This window comes from Trematomus bernacchii, unplaced genomic scaffold (assembly GCF_902827165.1).
Source record: "Trematomus bernacchii unplaced genomic scaffold, fTreBer1.1, whole genome shotgun sequence".
NCBI classification, from domain to species: Eukaryota; Metazoa; Chordata; class Actinopteri; order Perciformes; family Nototheniidae; genus Trematomus; species Trematomus bernacchii.
The window spans coordinates 2,433,045-2,458,292 of NW_022987654.1; the positions used below are offsets into that span (position 1 = coordinate 2,433,045).

The 25,248-nt window shown below is 41.3% G+C and overlaps 1 protein-coding gene across 2 annotated transcripts in view; it reads left to right on the forward strand.

The window, feature by feature from the left end:
- The window catches only part of chchd6b (coiled-coil-helix-coiled-coil-helix domain containing 6b), a 53,770-nt gene that overhangs the window by 820 nt on the left and 27,702 nt on the right, over positions 1-25,248 (forward strand). Inside the window, exons 2-6 of one of the 2 annotated variants that reach the window (XM_034134876.1) lie at positions 880-979; positions 1,126-1,180; positions 2,055-2,229; positions 17,849-17,869; positions 19,992-20,075. In XM_034134876.1, coding sequence (XP_033990767.1) covers positions 880-979; positions 1,126-1,180; positions 2,055-2,229; positions 17,849-17,869; positions 19,992-20,075 — 435 coding nt within the window. The remainder of the gene's footprint in view (positions 1-879; positions 980-1,125; positions 1,181-2,054; positions 2,230-17,848; positions 17,870-19,991; positions 20,076-25,248) is intronic. The other variant, XM_034134877.1, reaches the window with a different exon arrangement.

Here is a 25,248-nt window from a genome sequence, read left to right on the forward strand (position 1 = left end):
GCTACTCATTCTCTTACTATTCAGGAGGGTCATCATAGCTCTAAGAAGTACCCAGATATGTTACTTAGTAAAAAGTAGCAATACTACATTGTAAAAACATACTCTATTACAAGTAAAAGTCCTGCATTCAAAGTTGTCCTCAAGTAAAAATACAATAGCATTGGCATCAAAATATACTTTAAGTACAAATGTTCTAGTATGGCTCATATCTGATTTAAGAATATAACTTTTTTGTATTATTATAAATGCATTACTGTCAATGTTTACTTGGTATAGGTGGGGAATATTTAAATGACTTGCTATACTGCTGGGTAGCTTAACCTATAATAATACATAGTGATTTATTAGTTGATTTAAAATCTGTATGCTATGTGTTTGATATACATTGATTCCTGTTTAAGCTAGCAGTATTCATATGGTGGTTAACTGTATGCAGAACATATACATAGATATTTGTCATCATTTTAATGCAACAACACAGTAAATCATTTGTTTATTTCATTTGCCTTGAGTGCCGGTGATAACTGCTGTATAAATGCAGTAAGAATTGTGTTTGGGAAATTATGAAGTAGGATAATGAGGAAATATTTAAGTCCAGTACAAGTAGGCTATCTACATTTTTTAAGTTAAGTACAGTTCTTGTGCAAATGTACTTCGTTACATTCCACCACTGAGGGTCATAGGAGGTAAGGCACAGCTGTACAACAACTCCTGACTTTCTTATGGACTTTTCAGAAAGCCAGGCTTAATGATGGACTTTTTAACCTTCGAGACTTTAATCTGCTGCTTTCAAGATAAACAACTGTCCTGTATGAACACCAAGGGGCTGGTTAATGTTTTTTTATGTTCAGATTTCCTAATTCTTACATTCCTGTCCAGCTCTCAGACGATGTGCTCCAGCGGATGAGGGACGCTGAGGGGTCTGAAAGCACCAAGCCACCCCCCTCTCCACCAGAACCCGGTCAGAAACAACCACTAAGTGAGTCCGGGTCAAAGACCTTGGCTTTCTTTCACAGAGCTCCCATTGGGAGGCCCACTGTGTCGACATGTTCTCATGCAGTGCATGGTGAGAAAAGCATTAGACCTTAACCCTTTGTATTGATATTAATCCCATTTGATTTTCAGGTCCAAAACCAACAGGACCCTCCCATACCGAAATACATGAAGAAATACGCAAAAAGTAGGTGCTCATAATGTCAAGATCACTGTTTGTTTTTGTCCAGCCATATTTGTTGAATGACCTCCTCTAACTCTGAATGTCACTTATTATGGTAGTGCATTAGTTTTGGCTTACTAGGAATGTGACGCCTCCTGAAGTATTGAAACCTGTGCAGCATATCAGATCCTATCATTTATTGATGTCAGGCCCTCTGTGTTGGCACATGCTACACATAGCCAGTGGAGGTGACAGATTTATAAAATAACAGACACTTGATGCTAATGGGTGATGCTTATGGAAAACATACACACCGCGAGTGACCTGTCAACACTGCTCGTGCTGATTTACTGTGTGTGTGTGTAGCATGCGTGGTGCTATGGTGCTGAAATGCTTGTACACTATCTTGAGTCTATAGATTTACATGTTATCAAGCCCAACAATTCTCACCCACTCACTGTAAAAAGTGTTATATTAATATACATTACATTATTAAACCTTTATCCATATTTGTGTGCTAAGCCTCTGTAATGTAATCATCCTATTGATGTAGGTTCATGTAGGTTAAACGTTGGTTATGTCATGATGTTACTGGATCGGATTGCAATATATGGAAGGTTGGAATTAAATCTAAAGCTTGTTCTCCTCATGAATTTGTATTTTCTTTTCACGATTACCTAAATGATATATAAACTCACCGAACAACTGCTTTTTACTATGCATAGTCAGTCAAGAGGTTTTTGTTTCTCAGTTTTAGTATTGTTTTACAAACAAACAAAACCAATATCTGACCTTGCTGGGTAGCTGGTGCGTGAACAATAACTTAAATGTTTAGCAGACTTTTCCTGGATAGATAAAGGTTAAGGCTTATAACAGCTCTTATCTTCCCCTACTTTAGCTTCGAGCGTCAGCAGGCCCAGGTGCAGGAGCAGCTGGCCTCCCTCGCCCAGAGGGAGAGAGAGAGGGAGAGAGAGAGAGACACAGCAGCCCCCACAGAGCTGGACCACCTGACCCCCGCCCTCCTCATCGAGAAAGGAAAGACCCACGAAGAGCAGGAAAAGGCCAAGACACTGGTGAGTGAGGCTTTCTGGGTCGATGCCAGGTTTCTTAGTTGTGCTTTAATTGATTGGACCTGACATGTTTACTTAATCAATAACTAATAATTAGTTTACACTTCACCAAACATCAGATCATCTTCGATATACAGTACCTGTGACCGTGTAACTATGTACTTCAAACAAACGTTCCTTACACATTTATTCAATCAAATGAATCCAAGACAACTATTTCATTTACTTTCATAATCTTTGTCATTGTATAAGTGTCTGATCTTAAGTTGAAGAAGACAAAGGCAACCACAAACTGCATATTTGACTATTTTTAACAAAGAATTGCACACACACTCTTGGTTGATATAGCCAATACACTTTTAGCCTAAAAACTGCCAGCAATACATATTTAAAAAACCTTTCCGGTTGGGAAACCCTGGTGCATTTCTTTGGACATTAAACACTTCACCTGAAAAGAGAAAACATTTGTGTTATAATGCGCAATTTAGAAACTGAAGAAACATGTTACGACTTACATTTTAAAATAACTTCTGATTTACAATGTATTTCTTATATAGGTCAGCAGCACCCTCTACTGTTCAGTCTTTGAATAGCACCTTTTGACTGAGGCACTAGTGACTCGTTGAATTATTAGATTGCACACGTTGATAGTTCCTCGCCAGTTAGACTTTTCACACGGTATATTAATCCGTTCCACGTTTTGTAAAATATCCAAACATTCATTTACGGTGCATCGCATTTTTTCAACTTTATATTCTGCATCACATTTTAATAAAATTGATTGTGAGATGGAGTTGTTGCGTCTTTTCATATAATTGTGCGTCTAGCTGATGAAAAGATAATGACATACTGTAAATGTGCAGGGAGATGGAGTTATCCTGAAATTATTTTATACCAGAAAAATGATTTAAAGAAGAGAGCTTGATATTATTAGTCATAAGTGTTGACCAGAAAGGGGGATCTTTGCACCTGACACGCTCAGGTTTGAAAATATTCTACGTTTTGTTTAAGTTAGCTAATGAGGGTTCTCTAAATAGGATTCTCTTCTCGCTGTTCTACTGTTAGTAACACTGTTGAGATGTTCGGTGTAACATTGTTGCGCATTTCCATATTTTCCATCACCCCCGTAGCATAGTGTTTCCTCAGTCTGTTTTCACTTCCACATTCAGTTTAACCGTGACATCATGTATTTGTTTGAAATTGTCCAAGAGAAATAGGAAGAATGACGCCACTCATATTCACTTTATTAAGATCACAGCTGTTGCAGGACCTTTATTTACCGCAACTTTTGATGAAAGAAACTCTGCACAGAATAGATTGTAGCGTTGAAGCAACAGAACTGTGATGACATCAATGCACAACATCCTTTCTTTATCACAGCAGAACAAATCCCTGATGGTCCTGTTAGGCACAATCATAATCCTCTATATCAGGGGTGTCAAACTCAATTTCATCGCGGGCCACATTAGAATTATGGTTGCACTCAAAGGGCCTGTGGTAACTTTAAGACGATATAAATATACATAGATACATATATATAATATATATATAAAATAATGTATTATTTTACAATATTTCCTCTGCATTGGATTATTATCAGATAGGGTAATAACTTCATAATTAACTACGTCTGAAAGCAGAAGTCTAGTGCAAATCATTGCAAGTTATTGCAAGTCTCTTCAGTGCGCATCTCACAAAATGAGATGCATTGTGGGACATGTAGTTTATGGGCAATGTGCTCCTGTAAAGCGGCACGTAACCTTATAATAAATGTATTATATTCTTTGCAAGCTCTTGTGGGCCACATAAAATGAAATGGCGGGCCGGATTTGGCCCCCGGGCCTTGAGTTTGACACCCCTGCTCTATATAAACAGGTTATATTAATAATAACAATATCCAAAGAAGGAGATAACCAAACGTATATAAACACTGCTTTCTTCCTCTGTAGATTAATAAACAGACACCTATCACAATCACAGAGTTGACATGCATTTATGAAATCTGGTTAACCCCATTAGTAGCCTGCTTCCTAAAACGCTTTGTAAACCTGAAGCTATAAAGGTGTTTGTGGTGTATTCATTTAGATAAAGTAAGTGTATTGATTGTTGTGTGCACAAGCTTACTGTTTGCTTTGAAATATTAACGTTTAATATGTGGTTGTTGACACATACTCTTGATAATAAGTCAACCAATAGTGCTGTGTGTGTGAGAGGTGATTGAGTGTGAGTGTTTGTCAGAATCTGGTTTTTGTTGTATATCGATGAGCAGTGATGTATTGACGATCATTGATCTGTGATTCCCTCCCTGGTGTTTTTCCACCTGCTTTGCTCTGATATTATTAAACATGGTGGATTTGCCCATCTCTCTCTCTCTCTCTCTCTCTCTCTCTCCAATTGATTTGCCCTGCCCGTGTGTTCTTGGCGAGCCAGCCAGCTGTAATGAATAGTGAATGAAGCCGCTGGCTGAGCTTACACTGATATGGGCTCCAAACATTTAATGATGTTGCATCGCAATGTGAAACTCAACACTCTTAACACAAAGACCAGTTTTCTAGTTTTTTCCTGACAAGTCAATACAGCCTGTCAGTGTGTGTGCAAAAAGTGGTTTAACACCTCAAATGCTTTTTTTGTTGTGTGAATGTGAGTGCATGCGGAATTTAAAGAAAGCTTGGAGTTTTGCTAAGAACAGGTGTAAAGCAGGATGCTATCTGTAGAAGGGGGAGGTTTTTTGCAGCTTTCAGGTGTTGAAAGAGTTGCACAGTATGTGAAAAACCTAGAGAGTAATAACTTTGAGTGTTATCCTCCCCCTTCGGCAAATGCCTCTCCTTTCCCACCTTTTCCTCATTCTCACCTCTGACACTCACCTTTTCTGCTCAACTGTCTAATTCATTCATTGTTCCCAACTCCATTTCTCCCATGTCTAGAAAGGGAAAATACATACCACGGCACGAAAGAGACCCGAAACCACATTTGTTGCATTTCTTTTGAGTAGATGTAAAGTACCTGCGAATCTGATTGAGATCAGCCACCATCAAACTCTCTCGGCTCAGCAGGTGGGCTTCCCTCTCTTCTTTGCATTTCCCATCGACCTTGCATCCACTGGCAACAACACAGCTGGATACCTTTCCCTTTCCCCATTCCACTTGAAAAGACTCCCTTTTGAGTAGTTTGGGGTCTTGTTTCCCAGAGAAGACACACGCACATATTCCCAGAGACATGCCTTCTCACACACACACTGCTGTGACGCGATCACAATGCAAAATCACATGTACAGCGAGCACCCCCCGAGTCTATTTCCCCATGTGCACTCCTTGCCCCCCAGCAGGCAGGCTGTGTGTTACTGTTGGGTTGAAGAGGGGGGGGGGGGGAGAGGAAGGTGTGAAAGCAATACCTGTCAGAGTGCTGCGCCCCCCCCCCACACACACTGCCTCAGGCTGACTGTCACAAACACTCACATTGGCCATTTACTCCTGTCTCAGCACCCTGCGCCACCACTGGGGATAGTGTGTGTGTGTGTGTGTGTGTGTGTGTGTGTGTGTGTGTGTGTGTGTGTGTGTGTGTGTGTGTGTGTGTGTGTGTGTGTGTGTGTGTGTGTGTGTGTTGTGTGTGTGTGTGTGTGTGTGTGTTGTGTGGTGTGTGTGTGTGTGTGTGTGTGTGTGTGTGTGTGTGTGTGTGTGTGTGTGTGTGTGTGTGTGTGTGTGTGTGTGTGTGTACCTGTGCATTAAACTGGCTCTGCGTCGGGTTGCATCAGAGGAATGTGTGTTGTAGGCGATATCCGCCTGCAAGGTTCACCTTCAGTTCACTCTATACTCTGTGAGCCTCCAGCATATTGTATTTGTAATCTTCTTTTGTACTGTGGTATTTATGATATTGTTGGGGACTAAATTAAGTTTCCTTGTGTAGCATCTGATAATGTTAGTACCTTCCTTCCATGGCATCTTTTTTTCTTCTTTCCTGTGCAGTATGAAAACAGACCTGTAGCAAGTTAAGCGCTTTGAGCACCAGGAAAAGCGCTATATAAATAATATGTATTATTATTATAAGTTGAAGTCTTATACTTAAAGGTAGGGTAGGTAAGTTTGAGAAACCGGCTCGAGATACACTTTTTGTTATATTCCATGGAATGCTCTTAACATCCCGATAGCAATGAATATCTTAAGTGCTTTGACAAAAAATCCATAAAAAAATGTCATCTGTGGAAGCCGTAGTACTGTAAAAAGCACGACCAATCATTTTAGCCGGCCCGGCTAAAATAACTGGATGGCCTACCTGCCTGTCAGCCTTCCATCTGTGCACAAACTTATCTCGTGCCCTCATTGGTCATGTGCGCGTTCGTGTGTGTTGGAGGAGGGGCTCTGTAAGGAAGTGGCAGGTTTTCTCCGGTTGTGTATTTTCAAATTCTAGCGATCTCGAGCCGGTTTCTGAAACTTACCTACCCTACCTTTAAGGCCAATATGAACTGTTGCTCTCACATCTGAAATGCTACTTTTTGATGTTCCACAGTGATGGGACAATGAGGACAGCTATTTTCATTTTCCTGGGGAAACTCATTCTTACCTGCTGCATTGTCTGTGTTACATTACATGTTACTTGTTAGACGCTTTTATCCAAAGCGACTCACATACTCAATACTGTGGACAATCCCCACAGGAGCAATTTGGGGTGAAGTGTCTTGCCCAGGGACACAACGACATGCTGACTGCAGTGGGGTTTGAACCTGTGACCCCCTGATCCCAACACCAAGGCTCTATCCACTGCGCCACATGCCGTGTTTGTTACTAACCCCCACCAATGTGGACTCTGCTTTGAAATTGATGGATACATGGTTTGCTATCAGAGAAGAAGTAGTGCCACTTAAAGTGGACCTATCATGCTATATTATAATAATATAGTGTAGGACCATACCTATATAAGGCATATTTATACTTTTTTTTTTTCAAAATACCAAACAGATCATGCATTTTAGCCATGCCTCATTTCGCTCAATTTGACAATTTCTTGCTCTGTTTTTAGCAAGGGCAGATTCTGTGAGAACAGCACCATCTACTGGCCTGGCATATGTACTACAACGTCTCCAGCGCTTTCGAACGGCAATGGCCGTGGCTGTCTCCTCCTGATTGGTGGAGTTGGCCCAATAGCCGTAGCGCCACTGTCCTGACGTCAGGACAGTGTTCAAATCTGGATCAGTTTTTATCAGATCCGTTGCAGCCCCTTTTTTTTAGAGATTTGGGTATGGAGGAAAATAGAGAGGGTTGTGTTTTCTGACACTTGGTGAGTTCCCTGGAACACCGGGGACACATATTCATGTGTAAAAGACGTACAAAAGTGCATTTTGCATGATAGGTCCCCTTTAAATCAGGATCAGGTTATGAACGATGACGCTGGAAATCCTTTCACCTTCACTCCAAAAGTTTACACAGCTGATTTCAAACACACACCAGGATGTGTTGCAATCTTTGTATTTCTAAACATTTCATTTTCTGTACCTTGTTTGTTAATCTCTTGTACGAAGTTGCTAGATTCAATCATTATTTTTAATGACCTCTCTTTTCACCCCACCTGCAAAAGTGCTGTTAAAAATCCCACTCAACTTGGCTTTTGGCGTGTCATCTTCCGTTGTTCAGGCCTTAACAGTTGCACCTTGAGTGAAGATGCTAAGACAAGTTTACACCTCCTCTCTTCACCTCTCCTTTCTTTCATTAGCGCCTCATGTGTTTGTTTTTATCCCCCGACTATTCTCTCTGCCTCAGAGGTGTCATCGTGCTGCAAACAAAAAGCTATTAGTATGCACAGGCATTCATGGCTGAGCATCTCACACACTCGCACACACACAGATTGTAACATGCATCTGCTTTTAAGCTGTTGAGTTTCAGAAGCTTCCTAGGTGGGTGAGAATAACACACCTTTCTTCCCGTTTGAGTTTATAAACTGTCAGTTAATTAGCTTTTAGTCCGAAATATTAAAAGCTTTCTTTATTCTGCTGTCTCCATTTGAAAAGTGATGGACACAAACATTAGAGGGTACATTTTTTATTCAGTCCAGTTTAGTAGAAAGTCCCATGTCGGGAAATTGAAATGACAAAATTAGAAATAACAAGTCAATAAGTCAAGATTAAATAAATACTGATACCTATTTACCTAAAATAGTGAAACACAACAAATATTTGGACTTTGCATGTCTGTGAATCAGTCAAATTCACCTTAATCCCCCTTACCTCTCTTCTGCTTCACTAAATCCAAGAGTTTATTAACCCCAGAGGCAATGTCATATTCATCTCGCTGTGGGAAATAGGTTAGGCTCCTCATGCGTCACACCGCCTTGAACCTTTCAACTTTTTTCTCAGTCTATACAAACCCAGGAGGAACAGTTCCTTTACTCCCGAAAACGTACAATAAAAGTTGTTTAGCCAGTAGGAAGACACCACCATTCAGTCCACCGTGATTTCCCCATGATCAAAACTTCCACACATTATTATATAAAGATGTTTCCATCCTCTAACAACTGTCTATAAGGGTATCATTATATAAGAGATGTATACGTTTGAGCTTAAATGTGTGACAAGAGGCGATGTGCCCATTTAGTCAATCCTAATGTCCCTGTTCTCACACACCTCCTCTTTCCTTTAACAACCTAGCCAGATTGTTGTATAGGCAGTTACGTAACACATCAGGTTGTCTTATATAAGTAAATATCACTGTCATGCTTAGCTTACTTAGACCCCATTTACACGGGAACGCAAACTAAATGCAAACGAACCGAATTCGATATCAAAAAAGTCTTCCGTTCACACGGATACGGCTCAATAAACGTGTCCCTTCACACGAGACCGCTCGACCCGCTGGAGACGCTGTAGTACATATGCCGGGCCTGTAAGTGGCGCTGTACTTCCACCACAAAATACACCAAAAGCAGCAAAGAAGACCCCGAGCATGGTTGCCATGGTTGCCTGGTTGCCCTTCTGTTTATGCGGTGGATTTAGCAACATGTAGTTCATGTAGTTCTCCATGTCCAGTTGTTGCTGATGGTTGTGGTAGAGGAGCTGTAGATTTTGCACTAACATCTGTAGCATGGTCAGTAGCAGTAGCACTAGCAGTAGCTACTGACCATGCTACAGCAGTGAGCAGCAGAGGTGGGGAGAGGCGGGGCTATGGCTTCATCGTTATCAGGAAAATGATGGTATAGGATGTACACACGGAGCTGTTTGGCCCTCCAGAGCGTTCCGTCCGCAGATCTATCCACCTTGGGACCCGTTATCGTTTTAGGGGTCCGTTTCCGCGGTTCCGTTACGGCCTCGTGTGAATGAAGGGGCTATACGAAAGAGAAAAGTAGTGGATACAACCCGTTTCGTTCCCGTGTAAACGGCACAGTAGTAGGCATTACAAGAAGCATCATTTTATTTGTTCAAGTGTTTTATTTTTACCTGCTGTACCTCAGCCCATTCCCTTTTGCCACATCACATTTCAACACATTTTGCCTGTGATGGCACATTTAGTTATTTAGAGTTATTGGTTGGTTTGTCTTTAACTTGGTGGAGGAAGGTTTGTGACTTTGTGATGAGGAAACCCAATGTTACCCCGTAAACAGTCACTAGATGGCATTGTTGAAGCATGTTTAGGTTTGCCAGTGGAATATAAAGCAGGATGGATGCTGCTCTGCACAGCAACATGTGCTCTTAGGCAACATGTCCTCCTAACATTTATTTCTCCTCCTCTGTCTCTCCTCTTTCTATATTTTTCTCGTCTTTTTCCGTCACCCCCTCTCCTAGGTGTGTGCGTGTGTGTGTGTCTGTGTGAATGATGACTCACAGGAAGCATTTGACACTGTCCAAAAGAGAGATGATGAAAACCAGGGTGAAAAGCCCAACATTTATTAAAGTCAGACCTGAGATGACAAACACTCGGACCACAGCAGATGTTGCCACACATGTTAACAGTATTGCCCTTCTGCTGCTCAGAAATTCAGAAAAATGACTCTGACCAGGGTTAATATGTTGTGTTTTGCACTGAATACGAATCCTTTTAGTTTTAGGATGTTCCTGCTAACCAGCAGGCCCCCCCTGCACTCTCGGTCTGAAAGACATTTGTAAATTATGACCAAATGAAATTCTCTCCAACAGATCTGTCCTGTTGTCCCTTACTTTTATTGATTTCTTTAAACAACATGCATTTATGCAGTATGAAACATTGTGTAGGGTACTTCATCACACGTGAGATCAAGGATTGGAAGGCAAATAAAACAGTGGTAGCCGCCCTCTCATCCCTCCTCAGTGAACTAGCCTGTGGTTACATCAATCTGTCAGCTCATATCACCTCAGCTGCTCTGAGTGTTTGCTCTCTAGCACCAGATGGACATGTTGGTTTAGCTGTATCCTACCAATCCCAAATTAATCTCTGGAAGGATTTCTCTACCCCTTGATCCAGGGTGACAACATGTACCTAAAATAAAAGCCATGAAACAGTCGTTTTCGGCAGATGACAGCATCATCTTTAAGCAGATTACCAAGCAGTACTTATAAAACATTAGCAACACAATATCACTCTTTTATTTTAGTTTCATCATCCAGTCGTTATTTGCAAGAATAACCAGAGACACTTAGGATGTTGAAAGTCTGCATTTTAATGAAAGCACCTGCATTTAAATGAGCCTGGCATTCAACATGTGCGCACACATTGACATTTCTATTTTGGCTTTATCTACTAGCTTCCTCTTTTCCTTTTAAACAGTACTGACGAGTGATTTTCACCAATATATGGTAACAGTGACCAGCTAGCAAACACATGAAAACAAAATGCCAGAGAGCTCAGAGAAAGAGAAACATGGACAAAAACCAGGCTATAGGAAACGGAAAACCCGGGAGAAGACACTTGGAGCGTCATATATTAATGCATTCAGACGTTTGACTACCACAGCCAGCCGGCCACATAGCTAACACTGCTTGTTAGCCAAAGAGAGGGTGGGAGAGGGGAGGAGAGGGAGAAGAGAAAGGGTGTGAGAATCCAGAGGAGAGGGAGAGAGGAGAAAGATGGATCAATGAAGATAAAAGATTGAATTGAAAAACAAGTTGAGATACAGCAGTGCAGTCTACACCGTAACGATGGCTTTTGAGTCTGGAAGTGTGACAGAAGGTACACACACACACACACACACACACACACACACACACACACACACACACACACACACACACACACACACACACACACACACACACTTCAACTATTTCTCATAGAAACCGAGAAAGTACAACAGCGATTCTCACACACACACATTCACACACGGCTAAACCACTTGTTATCAGCGAGTGTAATCACAGACTTGACATCTTTTCTGCATGTTAAAGCAGCTAAGCCCTTTGTGCACGCTCTCACTACTTCTCACACACACACACACACCTACAGTACTCTGTCGTCTGCGGCGACGGTAATTGCTGACGAGCAGAGCGTTCACGGGCTGAGGAGATTTTGATCGGTTTATAGCGGTAAGAGAGGATGGGGGGGGGGCACCTAGCGCAAAAGCTGTCGGTTCAAAGGACGAATGCGTAGGAGTGGGACACCTCTCCCATCAGAGAGCAGCCGTGATGTAATGAGACAGCTGGACAAGACTTATTATCCAGAGGGAAAATAATGTCTCCCACATGCTTGTTCTCATTTAGGGGAATAAGGATTTATGCTGGAACAATCATAGCACGGGTCAAAGGTTTTTGAATTTATAAGATTTATTGTTCTCTTAGCAGTTTAGTATTTGAAGTCCAGATAAGGGCAGAGGACAGTGGGCTGTCACGGATTGTGTGTCTGATTTAATGTTGCGGAATTGGATTTTCGCAGCAGCTTTTTCAAAGTAAACATTCCACTTGTGTCTGTATAACAATCTGCTTTTCAAAATGATTGTAATCTTGTATTGCTTCTTACATAATACGCGGAAGTAAGCAGTATGTCAAAATGTAAATCTGGTGAATTTGCCAGGGAAAGTTACATATTACTGAAGCAGTACGTTGACGAATGATCCCTGGATCTTTCTGGATATCTTTTCATTGGAAAGTTTATTTCTTGTTCCAATTTCAAAGAAAGATTTCAAGTTATCCGTCAATAAAACAATCCAAGTGCAGCCAAGTAGAAGTGTACAGGTGGTGAGGATGAGGAACCTTTTGACATGTTCCTGTTGGTGGACTGAAATAGCTGCTATACCATAGAAGAGCCCCGTCTGACTAGACTGTTCCTGTCTATAGGCAATATGAGTTTTCCAGGGCAGTGATTACTAACTAAGGTTTACAGACATACAAAGTGTACCTCTGTTGAAAGAACATGGCGCTAATGAGTGATTGAGTGACAGTTTGAAATTGAGGATGCAGAAAATGCCATGAGGTATTGTTCTCCCTCTCCCTTTAAAATAAACACCCAATTTCAGATCAATAAAAGTATATCTAATCTAATCTGTAATCAAATATCTTTATGTCTGTCTCTGCCTCCTACTCTCTCTCTATCACACTACTATCGTTGTTTTTAATTTTCTTCTCTTATCTCCACTTATTCATGTGGCATCTCTGTTTCTCAATCTTTTTTATATTTGCCTTTTTGTCAGTCTTTTTTTTTTACCATCTGTCTGTGGTGTGGAAAACAGGCTGATCATGACCAAGTTTTGATTCATTTACCCCCCCCCCCACCCCCAAACACACATTTAAATAGCAAATAGAAAGACTTACCAATTCATGCCTCTCTTATTCCCACTGTGCCGTGTGCATGCAGGTGTGCACATCACCCACAGGTGTGATGAGTCATGCTGACTGTAGGAGGCTGTGCATTCTGAGTTGTAACTGATGCAGAGACCTGCGAATGCTTTTGTTTGACTGTTAGTTCTGGCAAAAACGTAACCAACAACTACCTGCCAGTGATCAAAATGGGAGCCTTACGACCTTACACAGAGGTACGGAAGACATATAGAATATCTCGATGACTGTTTTCATACATACAGAGTAGTTGCTGTCCATTACTCAGTATTTCTTCAGTTGTAGATCCTGCTACAGTAAATGTCTACAAAATCCTATTTGACTGTGATGACACATTGGCAAACAATACCGAAGTCTTAAAAATGGCTGATTTCTAGAGTATTGGTGTAAGAACACGCTGGGAAATATGACTCTGGTATATGACACCTGGATGAGGGTGACAGTGTATGGGTTTAAAGAGAAAACAGTGTGTACTGGAGTTTTGACGCAGGTTGTTATCTTAGGTGTGTGTAGCGCTCTATTTGGTATATTTGTGGACTACACAAGTATATTATGTGTATTGAAACTTGGAGACAAAAAGGGAAAATAACTCCCTTTTCACTCTTTGGTTTGATACAAATTTGGTTTAAATAAATTGAAGGCACAAGGCTCAGTATAAGCAACGACTTTGTGATTTCTAGTGGCTCAGGCAATAAGGAAACACTAAGGGGTTTCAGCATCATCATTGCTGAAAGCACTTAGCTGTACCATTGGCTTTTATTACTGATACACATGATGAATATTCTTACTGTACTCCCCATAGTGATATGGTATAAAGAAAGCTGTCAGTGAATTAGCTCTTATTTTTCTCCTCTTTGTCTGTATTTCTGTCTTCCTCCCTCTCTCCCTAATTAAAAAGCCAAATCAGGAGTTTGGCTGTACAAACCGTGTCTGCCACTGACATTCTCCTGCCTAATCCTCGTGTTAGCCCTCTTTCCTCTCTCTCACTCTCTGTCCTCTCTCTGTCCTCTCTCTCTCTCTCACCAAAATCTTTTCTCCCCAAACACATAGATTTATTCAACTGCATCATTTACATAATACAGTATTTACATAATTGATTTCCAAGGAAGCGTTTCTCACCATGTGAGGCGACCAAAAGGTCTCATCCTGTCATATTTCTCTCTCTCAAACACACACACACACACACACACACACACACACACACACACACACACACACACACACACACACACACACACCACACACACACACACACATCACACACACACACACACACACACACACACACACACACACACACACACGCTCTGTTGGCAGACCATTGAGGTTTCAAGTCTAAATCAAGCATGAAGCCGGTGCATCTGGTGACCCTCATGGTACAACCACAGCAAACATGATTCAGCTAAGCATAGATATTCAAATGCTTTGAGATCCATTGAGTCGGTGTGTTTAGAAGGGGCATAACTGTTGCTAGGGAATTATTTCCCCCTTTCAACTTTAAAATAGTTTTGAAGATACATTGAACATGTAGGTTTTTTTTTAGCTACCATTTCTTGTTATTAAACTTAGTCTGTGATTAAAGGTTCACTTATTAAAGAGCTGGGTCCATCTTTACTGATGGACACGCTCTATGATAGTGTGCCTATAATGATATTAAACCCGGATGAAACTGATATGCTTCATCAAGTTTGTGCAATTATCTCATGGCAGGCAATAAGAGCACCTTTTTCATATAGTACAACATACAAGCAAATATAAAGAAATCCTGCTCAATATTTGATCAGAACTGTCTCATTATGACATTCCCCACTCGGAGCGCACAGGACAAATACTGTAAACAACATTACATATTTGCAGAACAGAGCATCAATAGTTTCTTCTAATAATGTGCATATATCACTAGGTACAATTTTAGTTTTCTTTAAAATTTGATGTGTAAAATCACTGCAAAAAACTTTATTTATGCTTTATGTTATAGCGACAAATACAATATACAAGTACAAACTGAAAACAGCTATCCAATGCAAGTATAAGACTGTGTCTGCAGAAAACTGGAGACACTGAAGCAGGCTCACACTCTCCTGTCACCTCCACCACATATTGGCTTTTTAAACGAGCAAAACAAAGTCTGGAAATATAGCCAGTGACAGCTATTGCACAATAATCACACATCATGTCCTCATTATCAGTCCTAATATGAATGCAGGCCAAGTGCACAACAACATAACTTTGATAAATAAATAAATAATTGTGTTTACGTATCAAACTTGATATCCCAGCGTGGGGGCTGCTACTGATTGTCGCGATTATTTTGGGAAATTGTGGAGCAATCAGTCTGATTGCTGTAAACATATAAAATGCTGCGTTGCTTTATGCTGCATGATGGATGCACTGCCACTGTTAAGATTACACACCTTGATGTTTGTGTCAGAAAATGTGTTTTCTTCCACTTCCTCAGGGTAATTACCATGGTTAACCGTAAAAAACACACAGCAGGTTTATTTCTATGAATAAACATCCATGAGGTGCTTTGCTTTAACCAATGTATGTGGGGGGGGGGGGGGGGGGGGGGGGGATATCAGGCTGATCCACATGTGGACCATTCAATGTTGATTTAGGATTTTAAGAAAAGGAAATTGCCCACTGGTATTCAGACAAAAAGTTTTATAAATCTGAATATTTTTGCAGTATGAGCATTTTCCAATGTGTACTTACAGCTTTTTAGTGTGAGAGCAACAGTTTTCTTATACTTACTTACTTATTTCCTAGACTATAAAGTGACGGAAATGGAGGGTCATTATTCTTATTGTTGACTAACGGTATATACGTTTTGTTGCTATGGTTACCTGCAGTTAAGTATATCAATGGTATATCCATATGTATAGATTAGATGCTTTCTATAAGCATCTAATCAGCGTCTATTCTTAATTAGCTTGATTAATAATGCATTATCGCTACTTGTACAAACTTTATCTTAGTAAAAATCTGCGGGAATAAATGAGCCTGATCCTTATTACCGACCTACTGAATACCTGCCTGCTCGTGCTTTTGCTAGCTCAGTGCCTCCAGACTCTTAATGTGCAGACTGAAGCTGCTGACTGTTGGTCCCCAGGGAGCTAAGAGTCGCAAAAACCAACAACGAGTGGATGTACCTGAAATGCTGTTGTCCGTTATGGCCCATGGACCGCACCAAACTGCTGGGTGTGTGTTTGTCTGCATCTGTATCACAACAAGCCATTTCACCTCACTTCAAAAGTCTTTCATCTAATGGAAAATGGGACCTCCACACTCCTGTGAGCACTCTGTGGGGGTCCACGCACACACACACACACACACACACACACACACACACACACACACACACACACACACACACACACACACACACACACACACACACACACACACACACACACACACACACACACACACACACACACACACACAGAGAAGCCGTCACATATTCAGTGTAGGGCCCGCCACCAAAGAGCAGCGAGGTTAAACAGATGGTATCGCTTGTATCCGTTACACAGATTACCCAACACACCATCACACACACGCACACACATGCATTTTGCAGCAACCGGCTTTGTGAGTTCACCTCATTTAACTGAATGGAGTTTTTATGAGGCATGGCAACATTAAAGCCACCCACCGCTCTAATCTATCCCCTCCTGCTCGGTTTTTAATGCCGGACTGGGGAGCACTTGGACGAGTGGGCAAGGCTACACCCGGCGTCCTGTTTGTCTGTTTAACAAACTTGAACTATAATTGTTTGATTTGGTGATAAAACTGTATTACAGATAATACTTAAGCATTAACTCTCATACTTTGCAATGTCTTAGTAATGTTTATAAGTACGCAGTTTTATCAATTCTCATAAAAAACGGATAGTAAGCTGCTAGTTCTCAGTCCAGACCCAAGTTGTTAAAGAAGTTGTGAGTATATCTGTTGTAAAGAACACAATAAACCATATCTGTATAGCAACATTGCCTTTTTAAATATTCATGTGCAAGCACAAAACAAACTGTATTTTCATATAACTAATTTAAGATGGTTTGCGTGGGATTTTCATTGGTTTTATGGATTGTTATTAAAGCAATATTTAAACTTGACTTTCATTTGATGTTATCCCTTATGCATAAGCACATCATGCGGCATACGAGCACCAACTGTTGTGAGACTTGTTGGCACTATATCCTTATACATGTTAATAACATTATTTTGTCTTCAGCTTTATAGCTAAGTGGCCAATGCCTTCATTTGTTAACCACACGACACTGGCTAAATTGGTAACACGTTTAAGGCCTGTGTTGAAACACTGAGATATTTGCTTCAGTTATATGACATTTACTTGCATCCCAACTTCCTAATAAAACTTTTTTTTTTAAATAGCCCTTCAGCCTCAAATGTGCAACTTGTACAACAAAGTATTGTGACCCTTTTGACTGGCTGCATTCACATGACACGCTGAAAATGATTGCCTAGCACTGCGCTCAAAGTTGAAATGATTTCAATGCAGCAACCAATCTGATGTCAGCCATATGTACATAGCTTTGCAAGCTAGCGGGGGACGTAACCATAGAAACAAAACTAACTAGCTGTCCTCACTGCAAGGCTCCACGCCCAACCTCAGTGTGAGAAAAATATCAAATCATGTGAATGCAGCTTTAACCTTTATTCCTTTTATCAATTACTTCTACTTTTATTGCTTTCTCTTTCCAGCTTTTCCTCTCCTTATCCACCTCATTCTTGAGTGTCACTTTATTCATCTTTACCTCACCTCACTTTTTTATTTTCCTTTTAATCAACCCTTTTTGTCTCTATCATTTCTCCCATCCCCGCGCTTCTTTATACCCTCGGCTGTCTCACTAACCCTGCTCCTTCTCTCCCTCCTAGCCAGCAGATGTGGATGCCTGGGTAAGCAACACTACCATTGCTGCTGCCTCCTTTTTTATTAAAAATACTATATTTCTCTACCTTTTCCCTTCCCCTCTCTCTCTTCCCTATTCAAATGTCATGTTTTCATTGTGCATTAAAGCGAGGCTGCGAGTGCCACCATTCCACACAACAACACTTTGGGAGGTATTCAGCTAGAAAATTACACATCATCTGTGCTGCTAGCAGAGGTGATTCTACACACAAACACACGTACACACACAGCCCTTAAGCATCAAACAGCCGCTGCGGAAAGAGAGAGTGCAGTGAGCACAGTATAGGGATTTGCAGATGTGCTCTTTGGGGATGCATGCGTCTGTTAAGTTAGGATAAGATTTGATTGGATTACAATGAATGTAATGTCAATCTGTGTGTAAGTGTGTGTGTGTGTTCACCAGCAAAGAGAGCAGAAGAAGAGTAGATCATCCAAGGAATATGGTGTTGCTCCATCTGATCTATATCACACTCACTAATGCACAACTCGGCTCCAGCAATCTGTCACCATTACACCATGGCACAGGATGTGTGTGTGCGCCTGTTTGTAATACACTTTTTCAATACTACATAAATCCATGCCCCATTGCTGCCTTTTTTTTCCCTCACTCCTATCTACAGTAGCTTCATCGTGTTCATGCACCATATAATGTTGAAACTGCTCTAACACTGTTTCACTGATTATGTTTAGAAACAATGTGCATTCATGAGTGAGCTAGCTACTGATTGATAATCATTTGAATATGCGGGCAAACATTATTCAGATCAAACGTTTGAATGGCGAGGACAATTCAACCACACATGTGCGCATGTTTCTTATCCTTTCATGCATTTAACTTTTCTATGTGATTGTGAGGCTGCTCAGGCTCTGCTTTGATCTTCTGCACACTCTACACACAGCATGGACACACTTCTGACAGACCGACAGATTCTAAACCAGGCTGCAAGGTTTTGAGTGTATCAGTGAGATTCAGTTTGCTGCTATTCACAGTATATGGCATGTTTTCTGGAAATAGATTTGATATGTTTTCATGTAAAGACACTGCCAAAATACACCACTGACTAGAAGGATGTATAATCCTTGCTTTTATGTTCCAAGAGAAAACCTTCTTTGAAACATAAACATTAAATAAGATACGATAATATAATAAGATATAACCTTGATACATATTTACTATAAGCAAGTAATCCCTTTTAATTCCACTTTATGTGATTGTGTAATGATATTGACGCACTGTGAAGCCTCCAGATATTAAACCTACATCTTCTAGTGAATCTTAACTAATAAAAACCCCTGATGCATGTTCACTTCTGGAGCTGAGCTTGTTTTCACAGTGTCTCTTCTATCTTCCCTCTGCTTGCATGCTGCTCTGCCATGGCCCAAACTCTGGGTCTTCCTACAGACTTCCATCTTGCTGCTTGTCAAAGCTTGGCTCAGCGGGCATGTAACAGCCTTTCACCTCAATCCTAACGCCAGCATCGCCATGTCAGCTTCTGCCGCCGCCGCCGGAGTAGTTTTGTAAGTTCTGTTACATTCGATGGACTAGCTACGAACTAGCCATTTGCGTTTTACTTTGTTGTGGATGTAATCTACCTTTCATATTGTTTTATATTTCCATCATACATTTGCCCTAGAAGATCCATAAAATAGTGGTGTTTGAGGTAACACATGAAAAGTATGCCGAAAAATAATGCATTGACATCATGAAGCTGCATTTTGATGCTATATCCATTAACAACACACTTTTGGAGAGTTCTGTTGTGTCCTAAAATTATTACTATTTTATGTTTTGTTCACTCCCTGATGCAAAAGAAGTGGGTTTAGGTAAGGGTTCTGGTTAGTCTTTTGGGCACTGACAGAAACACATTGCCTTATTCTTCCCCCCCTCAGCATGAAATATCTATTGTAGTACCTGGATTGATTTTCTTCTCCTGTTTACTTGCCAGGCAGTCAGAATGATGTATTTTCACAGGTCATATTAATAGATTAAAATGTCATGATGCAATATAAAGAACCTGTTCAATAGCTTTTTAAAAGCAATGTTTTTTATTTATTTTATTTTTACCTTATTATGTCATTTCTAATTCTACTCTCTCCTCCCCTTTTCAGGCCAAACAGCTGGAGAACAAAGAGAAGGAACTGGCCAGCTTATCCAACTTCTATAAAGAGCAACTAGAAATACTGGACAAAAAGGTAAAAAACGGTTTCATCTTATAAACATGTCATTAAAAGGAAATAGGCAGAAATAATCAGAAACGCTCTTTCTATGAACATTCTTCAGTTAAGAGAGTAGGAGAACATTTAGCACTCCTTGTGACATGTATAACAGGAGACCTTAGTAACCAGATTCAAACGTCCTCTAGGCTTTTACTGAAAAAAGTCCTCACACTTCAGGAATAGCAAAACAAGTCCTAACATGACATATTACTCACTCTCCTTGGGTAGTCAAATCTCTTTGCCGATACAAGACACTCTTCCTTATCTTGGAAATGTCAAGCCCACATACCAATGTCAGGAGGCAGATGTAAATGAATTGAAAGTCTCAGCAGGCGGATGAGAGTCACAGCTCTCCAGCACTCAGCAGCGGTCTCCCAGCGCGCTGAGAGCTGCAGTCGTCTAATCAAAAGTACTGTGGCTTTCTCTTCACTGTGTCCTTTAGCCGGCAACCCAGTGGTCTTTTTTTTTAAATGGAAAAATAAATAAAAGCAGTTTGTCGGGTGCTTTTAAGAAATTATGGCCTGTTCCCTCCATCTCAACACTAATGTGTTGTTGATATTTTGCATCCTTTCGCAAAAGCCAAATGCACAGGGGTCTGATAAATGTTGCTTGCTTACAGAGTAAACTTGGGCAGATTTGTTAAAGTACTAGGTCAGTGTTGGTGCATGAATTCAGGGCAAGAAAAAAGTGCTTTATGCTTTTAGGGAATGGAAAGTGGCTTAGAGGAAGCACACCAGGCAGGAGAGTAACACTACGCAGTGCAAGTAAAGACAGGAAGGACATTTCAGAAAAACACAGATGACTAGTACACTGAACATTTTAAAATAAGACTTGGAGAAAAAGATGAGTAAAAATCGATGCATCAGATGCCCTGACAAGTTTTATTAGGGGTGTTATGATATCCAATAATGTCATTAAGTCAACTTTTAATGTGTGCTTGTTCTGTTTTGATTGCCTGACGTCAGTAAGTAAAACGGGCTCCCCTAGATAAAACCTTGTTATGCTTACATGGAATTTGTGTTGGACTCTCTGCTATGTTGTGTGATAGTCGTTTGTTCACATTAGCAAAATACTATTTCTAATGTAATGTGTTGCACAGGAACATTGTATTGCAGCTAAACGAGAGGCAAGGCATTCAGAGACGCAAAGTAACATCCTTTGGGTTTTCCTAGAAGTCGGACCACGGATTATTGTAGGGCACAGAGAACATCGGAGAAGTTCTCCGTTTTTAACTTACCTTACAATCCATTCAAACATAGACACATTGCTTCCTAAATGAACTGAAACTGCAAACACTCACCCCCCCCTCCCCTGCCTATCCTGTGTTTCTCCTCACAACCGCAGATCTCCCTCCAGTATTCAGTAGACAGTCTGTGGGACTTGACTCCCCCTCCACGCCTCTCCCCGTCTCTCCCTGCGTCCGGCAGGGCCCATCAGGCAGACGGGGGGACCTTATCTAGTCCCTGGCACTCGCCTCCTTTAGGCCTCTGAGAAAACCTTTTTACATAGCCAAGTTAAATGGAGGGGCCCCTTGCACGCCGTGCGGCAAGCAGCACACTGCGCTGCAATGCTTGACGGAGGAGACTGATTGGCAGAAGAGTGGAGGATGCTCTATCTCTCTCCGCTCGCTGCCGCCGCAGTCACTTTTTCTATCGCCTTTTTTCACCCCTCACTTGCTCGCAGCTGACCTGCATGCGGATGAGGGAGTGAGAAAGAGGCGGACTGGTAGCAGGAGATAAAGAGGCTATATGGACTGTGCATTAAACAGTCTATCCTGAGCCAGCGCCCTGAGCCGCCGTAACTCTCCCTCCTTCTCTTCCTTCATTTTCCAATCTAGCACTCCATTCATCCACGCCTCCTTTCATGCCCCCTTTCCTTTGCACTGCCTATTTGACTTTCCTTTCACATTCTCATACCTGTAGCAAACACCAGTTGGCTTGAAATAAAATGGCCACTTAGAAGTTGAATTGTGACTGACAAAGCTTATATGCATGAAATGCAAAAACGACTTAAAATCCTAATGTCTCTCAAGAGTATAAATGATGATTTGAAGATAGCTTTACATTGCTCTGTCCTGGCCTCTCATCCCTCAATGTTTTATTTGATATTTTGTATGCAAAGCAGAGATGTAAAGGTGTTGAACACCATAGTCCACACATGTATATCAGTCGGTGTGGTTATCTTTATATATTCTAATAGGTCAGAGTTTATCCATAGAATTGTAAGAATGTAAAATACATGCACAAGCAGACATGCAATTGCCCTGATGTGTCGATGATATGAGGAAAAGATTTAAGCAAAAGGCAAGGGCAGCCAAATTAGAAGGAGAATCCACTGGTAATTGGTGTGTGATCTTCCCCTGAATCAACACTGGCCAATCAGCAGCCCCTTCCAACTGGCTAATAGCTGTGTGTGTGTGTGTGTGTGTGTGTGTGTGTGTGTGTGTGTGTGTGTGTGTGTGTGTGTGTGTGTGTGTGTGTGTGTTGTGTGTGTGTGTGTGTGTGTGTGTGTGGTGTGTGTGTGTGTGTGTGTGTGTGTGTGTGTGTGTGTGTGTGTGTGTGTGTGTGTGTGTGTGTGTGTGTGTGTGTGTGTGTGTGTGCGTGTGCGTGTGGCGATTACCTGTATGAAAACACACACCAACACACTCTGATGTCCAGTTCACCCAAGGGATAAATGACGATAACCCATTATTGTGTTTGTCTAAAGGCTCTGCATGCTATCCAATACTGACACAAAAGGAAAAGCAGTGTGTTTGTGCGTGTGTTGGCACAACATGTTTGTATGTATGCTGTCACTTCAGAAGTAATTGTGACAGAGTGGCCAATCCACTGCACAACTATGCGCTTCCTCTCTTCCCACATGGAGAGACATCCCAAGACACCCTGCAAACATCCTCTCCTTCTCTTTGCCAATCCTTTCCCCTCTCCGCTTATTTGTGGATGCCTTCCTAATCTCTTCCCAGTGTACAGGTGGAGTATATCTTTCTCCCTGTGGCAACATAGCCTGTGACTCTGTAAACAAGTCTCAGTTTAAAATGCACCTCTTTTTAATCCCCCAACCAACCCCCCTCTCCCTTGTCGACTGCTTCCTCCCAAATAAAAAAAGCAAAAATTAATCCGCCTTCGTCCAGGCGTGGAGCGTGAAACAACCCCTCCCTGAAAATCCTGACATCAGCCCATCTCAATCCACGGCTGCTGGAGGGTGTTCAGACGAGTGTGCACGCAAGGATCGTCTGAACACAAGCATACTCATACAAACACAGATTTAGTCACACACCTGCATGTATGCAAGCTTACACACACACATGTACCCACGCTAATCCCCTCCATGAGTCTTTCCAACACCCCCAAAAACCTTGAGTATCCCCCCACGAGGGTTATCATCCCTCCTTTCTGTCTCTCCACATTGGGCTTTTGTCCCCATGGGTGCAAACCGCTGGGAAGAGCTCAGAGTGTGTGTGTGTGTGTGTGTGTGTGTGTCGCCAGTGATAGTGCTGCCACTTCACTGGTATCATGAGGGCTGAGCTGGGGCTGTTGCTCTGGGTCTTTTCCGCCAACAGACACCAAAAAAACATGTTGAAACACACAAAGACAACACACAGCCAACACTTTGACTGCATAAGCTCTACCTGTCAGTCCAAACCCTCATTCACACTTCCTGTTTAGATTTTCCCTACTTTGTTTGTGTGTGCATACAAGTATAAAAAATAACAAAGACAGTAACATACTGTATTGTATTGAGTAGTAGAGTATATACATGTACATATAATTTTCATCATTTTAAGGATTATGTGATCTAAACCAAATGTTGTTTTTTTTATGTTGTTTCTCAGTTTTTTACGCTATAATTGACCAATAAATTGCGTGCTACATTGTCTCCTCTAGCTTATCCTCTCTTTGCCTTGGAAGGGTAGTAACAAGGAGAAGAGGTGGGAAGCCATAGCAAGAGAAAAGACCTAAACGGCTAGTGTTTATTTGTTTATTTTCTTCCAAGTACGAGACACGACATCAACCACCGCCTGACCCCACCAAACCCACAACATAGAGCCTCAGTGGGGGCAACAATCACCAGCAGAAACTCTCTTTACCTTTAAACCATCTGCTTGCTGCTTCCCAACACTCTATGTCCTGAATAATCCGAGGCACCCATGGGTTTAAGCCCCTGTGGTGCCTTTTTTTTTATCTCGGCTCGAACACTGGATGTCCCACAAGGCGAATACCGACTTTCAAGTCTCAGCTCAGCTTTCCTCTGTTGAGTTTACCCGCTGAGCCCTTGACCTGAGGCTAAAGGCTAAGACGTTACCATGTAGCTAACTTCTTACCACATATTCCCAGGGAGCCAGCCAAGGTATTAGCTAACTCTCCAACAAGAAATAGGACTCAATGTCTCTTTAAAGTGCATGACTTCAGGGCTCGGTTTCTAGCACTCTAAATGTAAGGTATTAATTGGCAATGTTTAATACTTTGTAGATTCATAAACCACCTAGATGGGGTTTTGAGGTCTTGGACTTTCTTTTATCCCAAAGGTACAGGATGCTGGGATAAAGTATGCTTCAAGTTTTGGAGCTGCAGTTGTAACTACCCCTCCTCTGACGAGGTTGGATATTTAAGCCTAGTCCACATATTAGCAATGGGGAGATTTAGCAGCAAGACAAGTATAATCCTGAATCCTTTCCTGGTAAATCCAATATAACACTGCCAGTAAACATAACTGGCAGGGATAAAGTCTGACACATGGGGATGTTTGGCATTGTGAATTGCCGCAATAGCCAAAATGGGACACAAACTCAGATGATATAAGGAAGTGAAACTGTAGACACATTTAATTGGTTTCTAAATGAATGTACATGGTCAATAGCTTGATTCAAGACCCATGCAAGGCAGTTAAGAATGTTGACGTTATCTTCCTACTCCGAAGCCACAAACATGGGCAAATTGTGGATAAGATCACAAAGGTTATTCGTTTTTTAAATCCACTCAACAACAGCACTTAATTTCGCATATTGTTTAATAAACTGCAGAAATTTTCAGGGTAGGAAAAAGTGATTGACAGATGATTTGGCCAACACGACTGACAAGATGCCAGCTCCTGCTTCATACATCTTCACAGACTTGTATTTGACTGTCTTCTCTTTAAAGATCAGGAAATG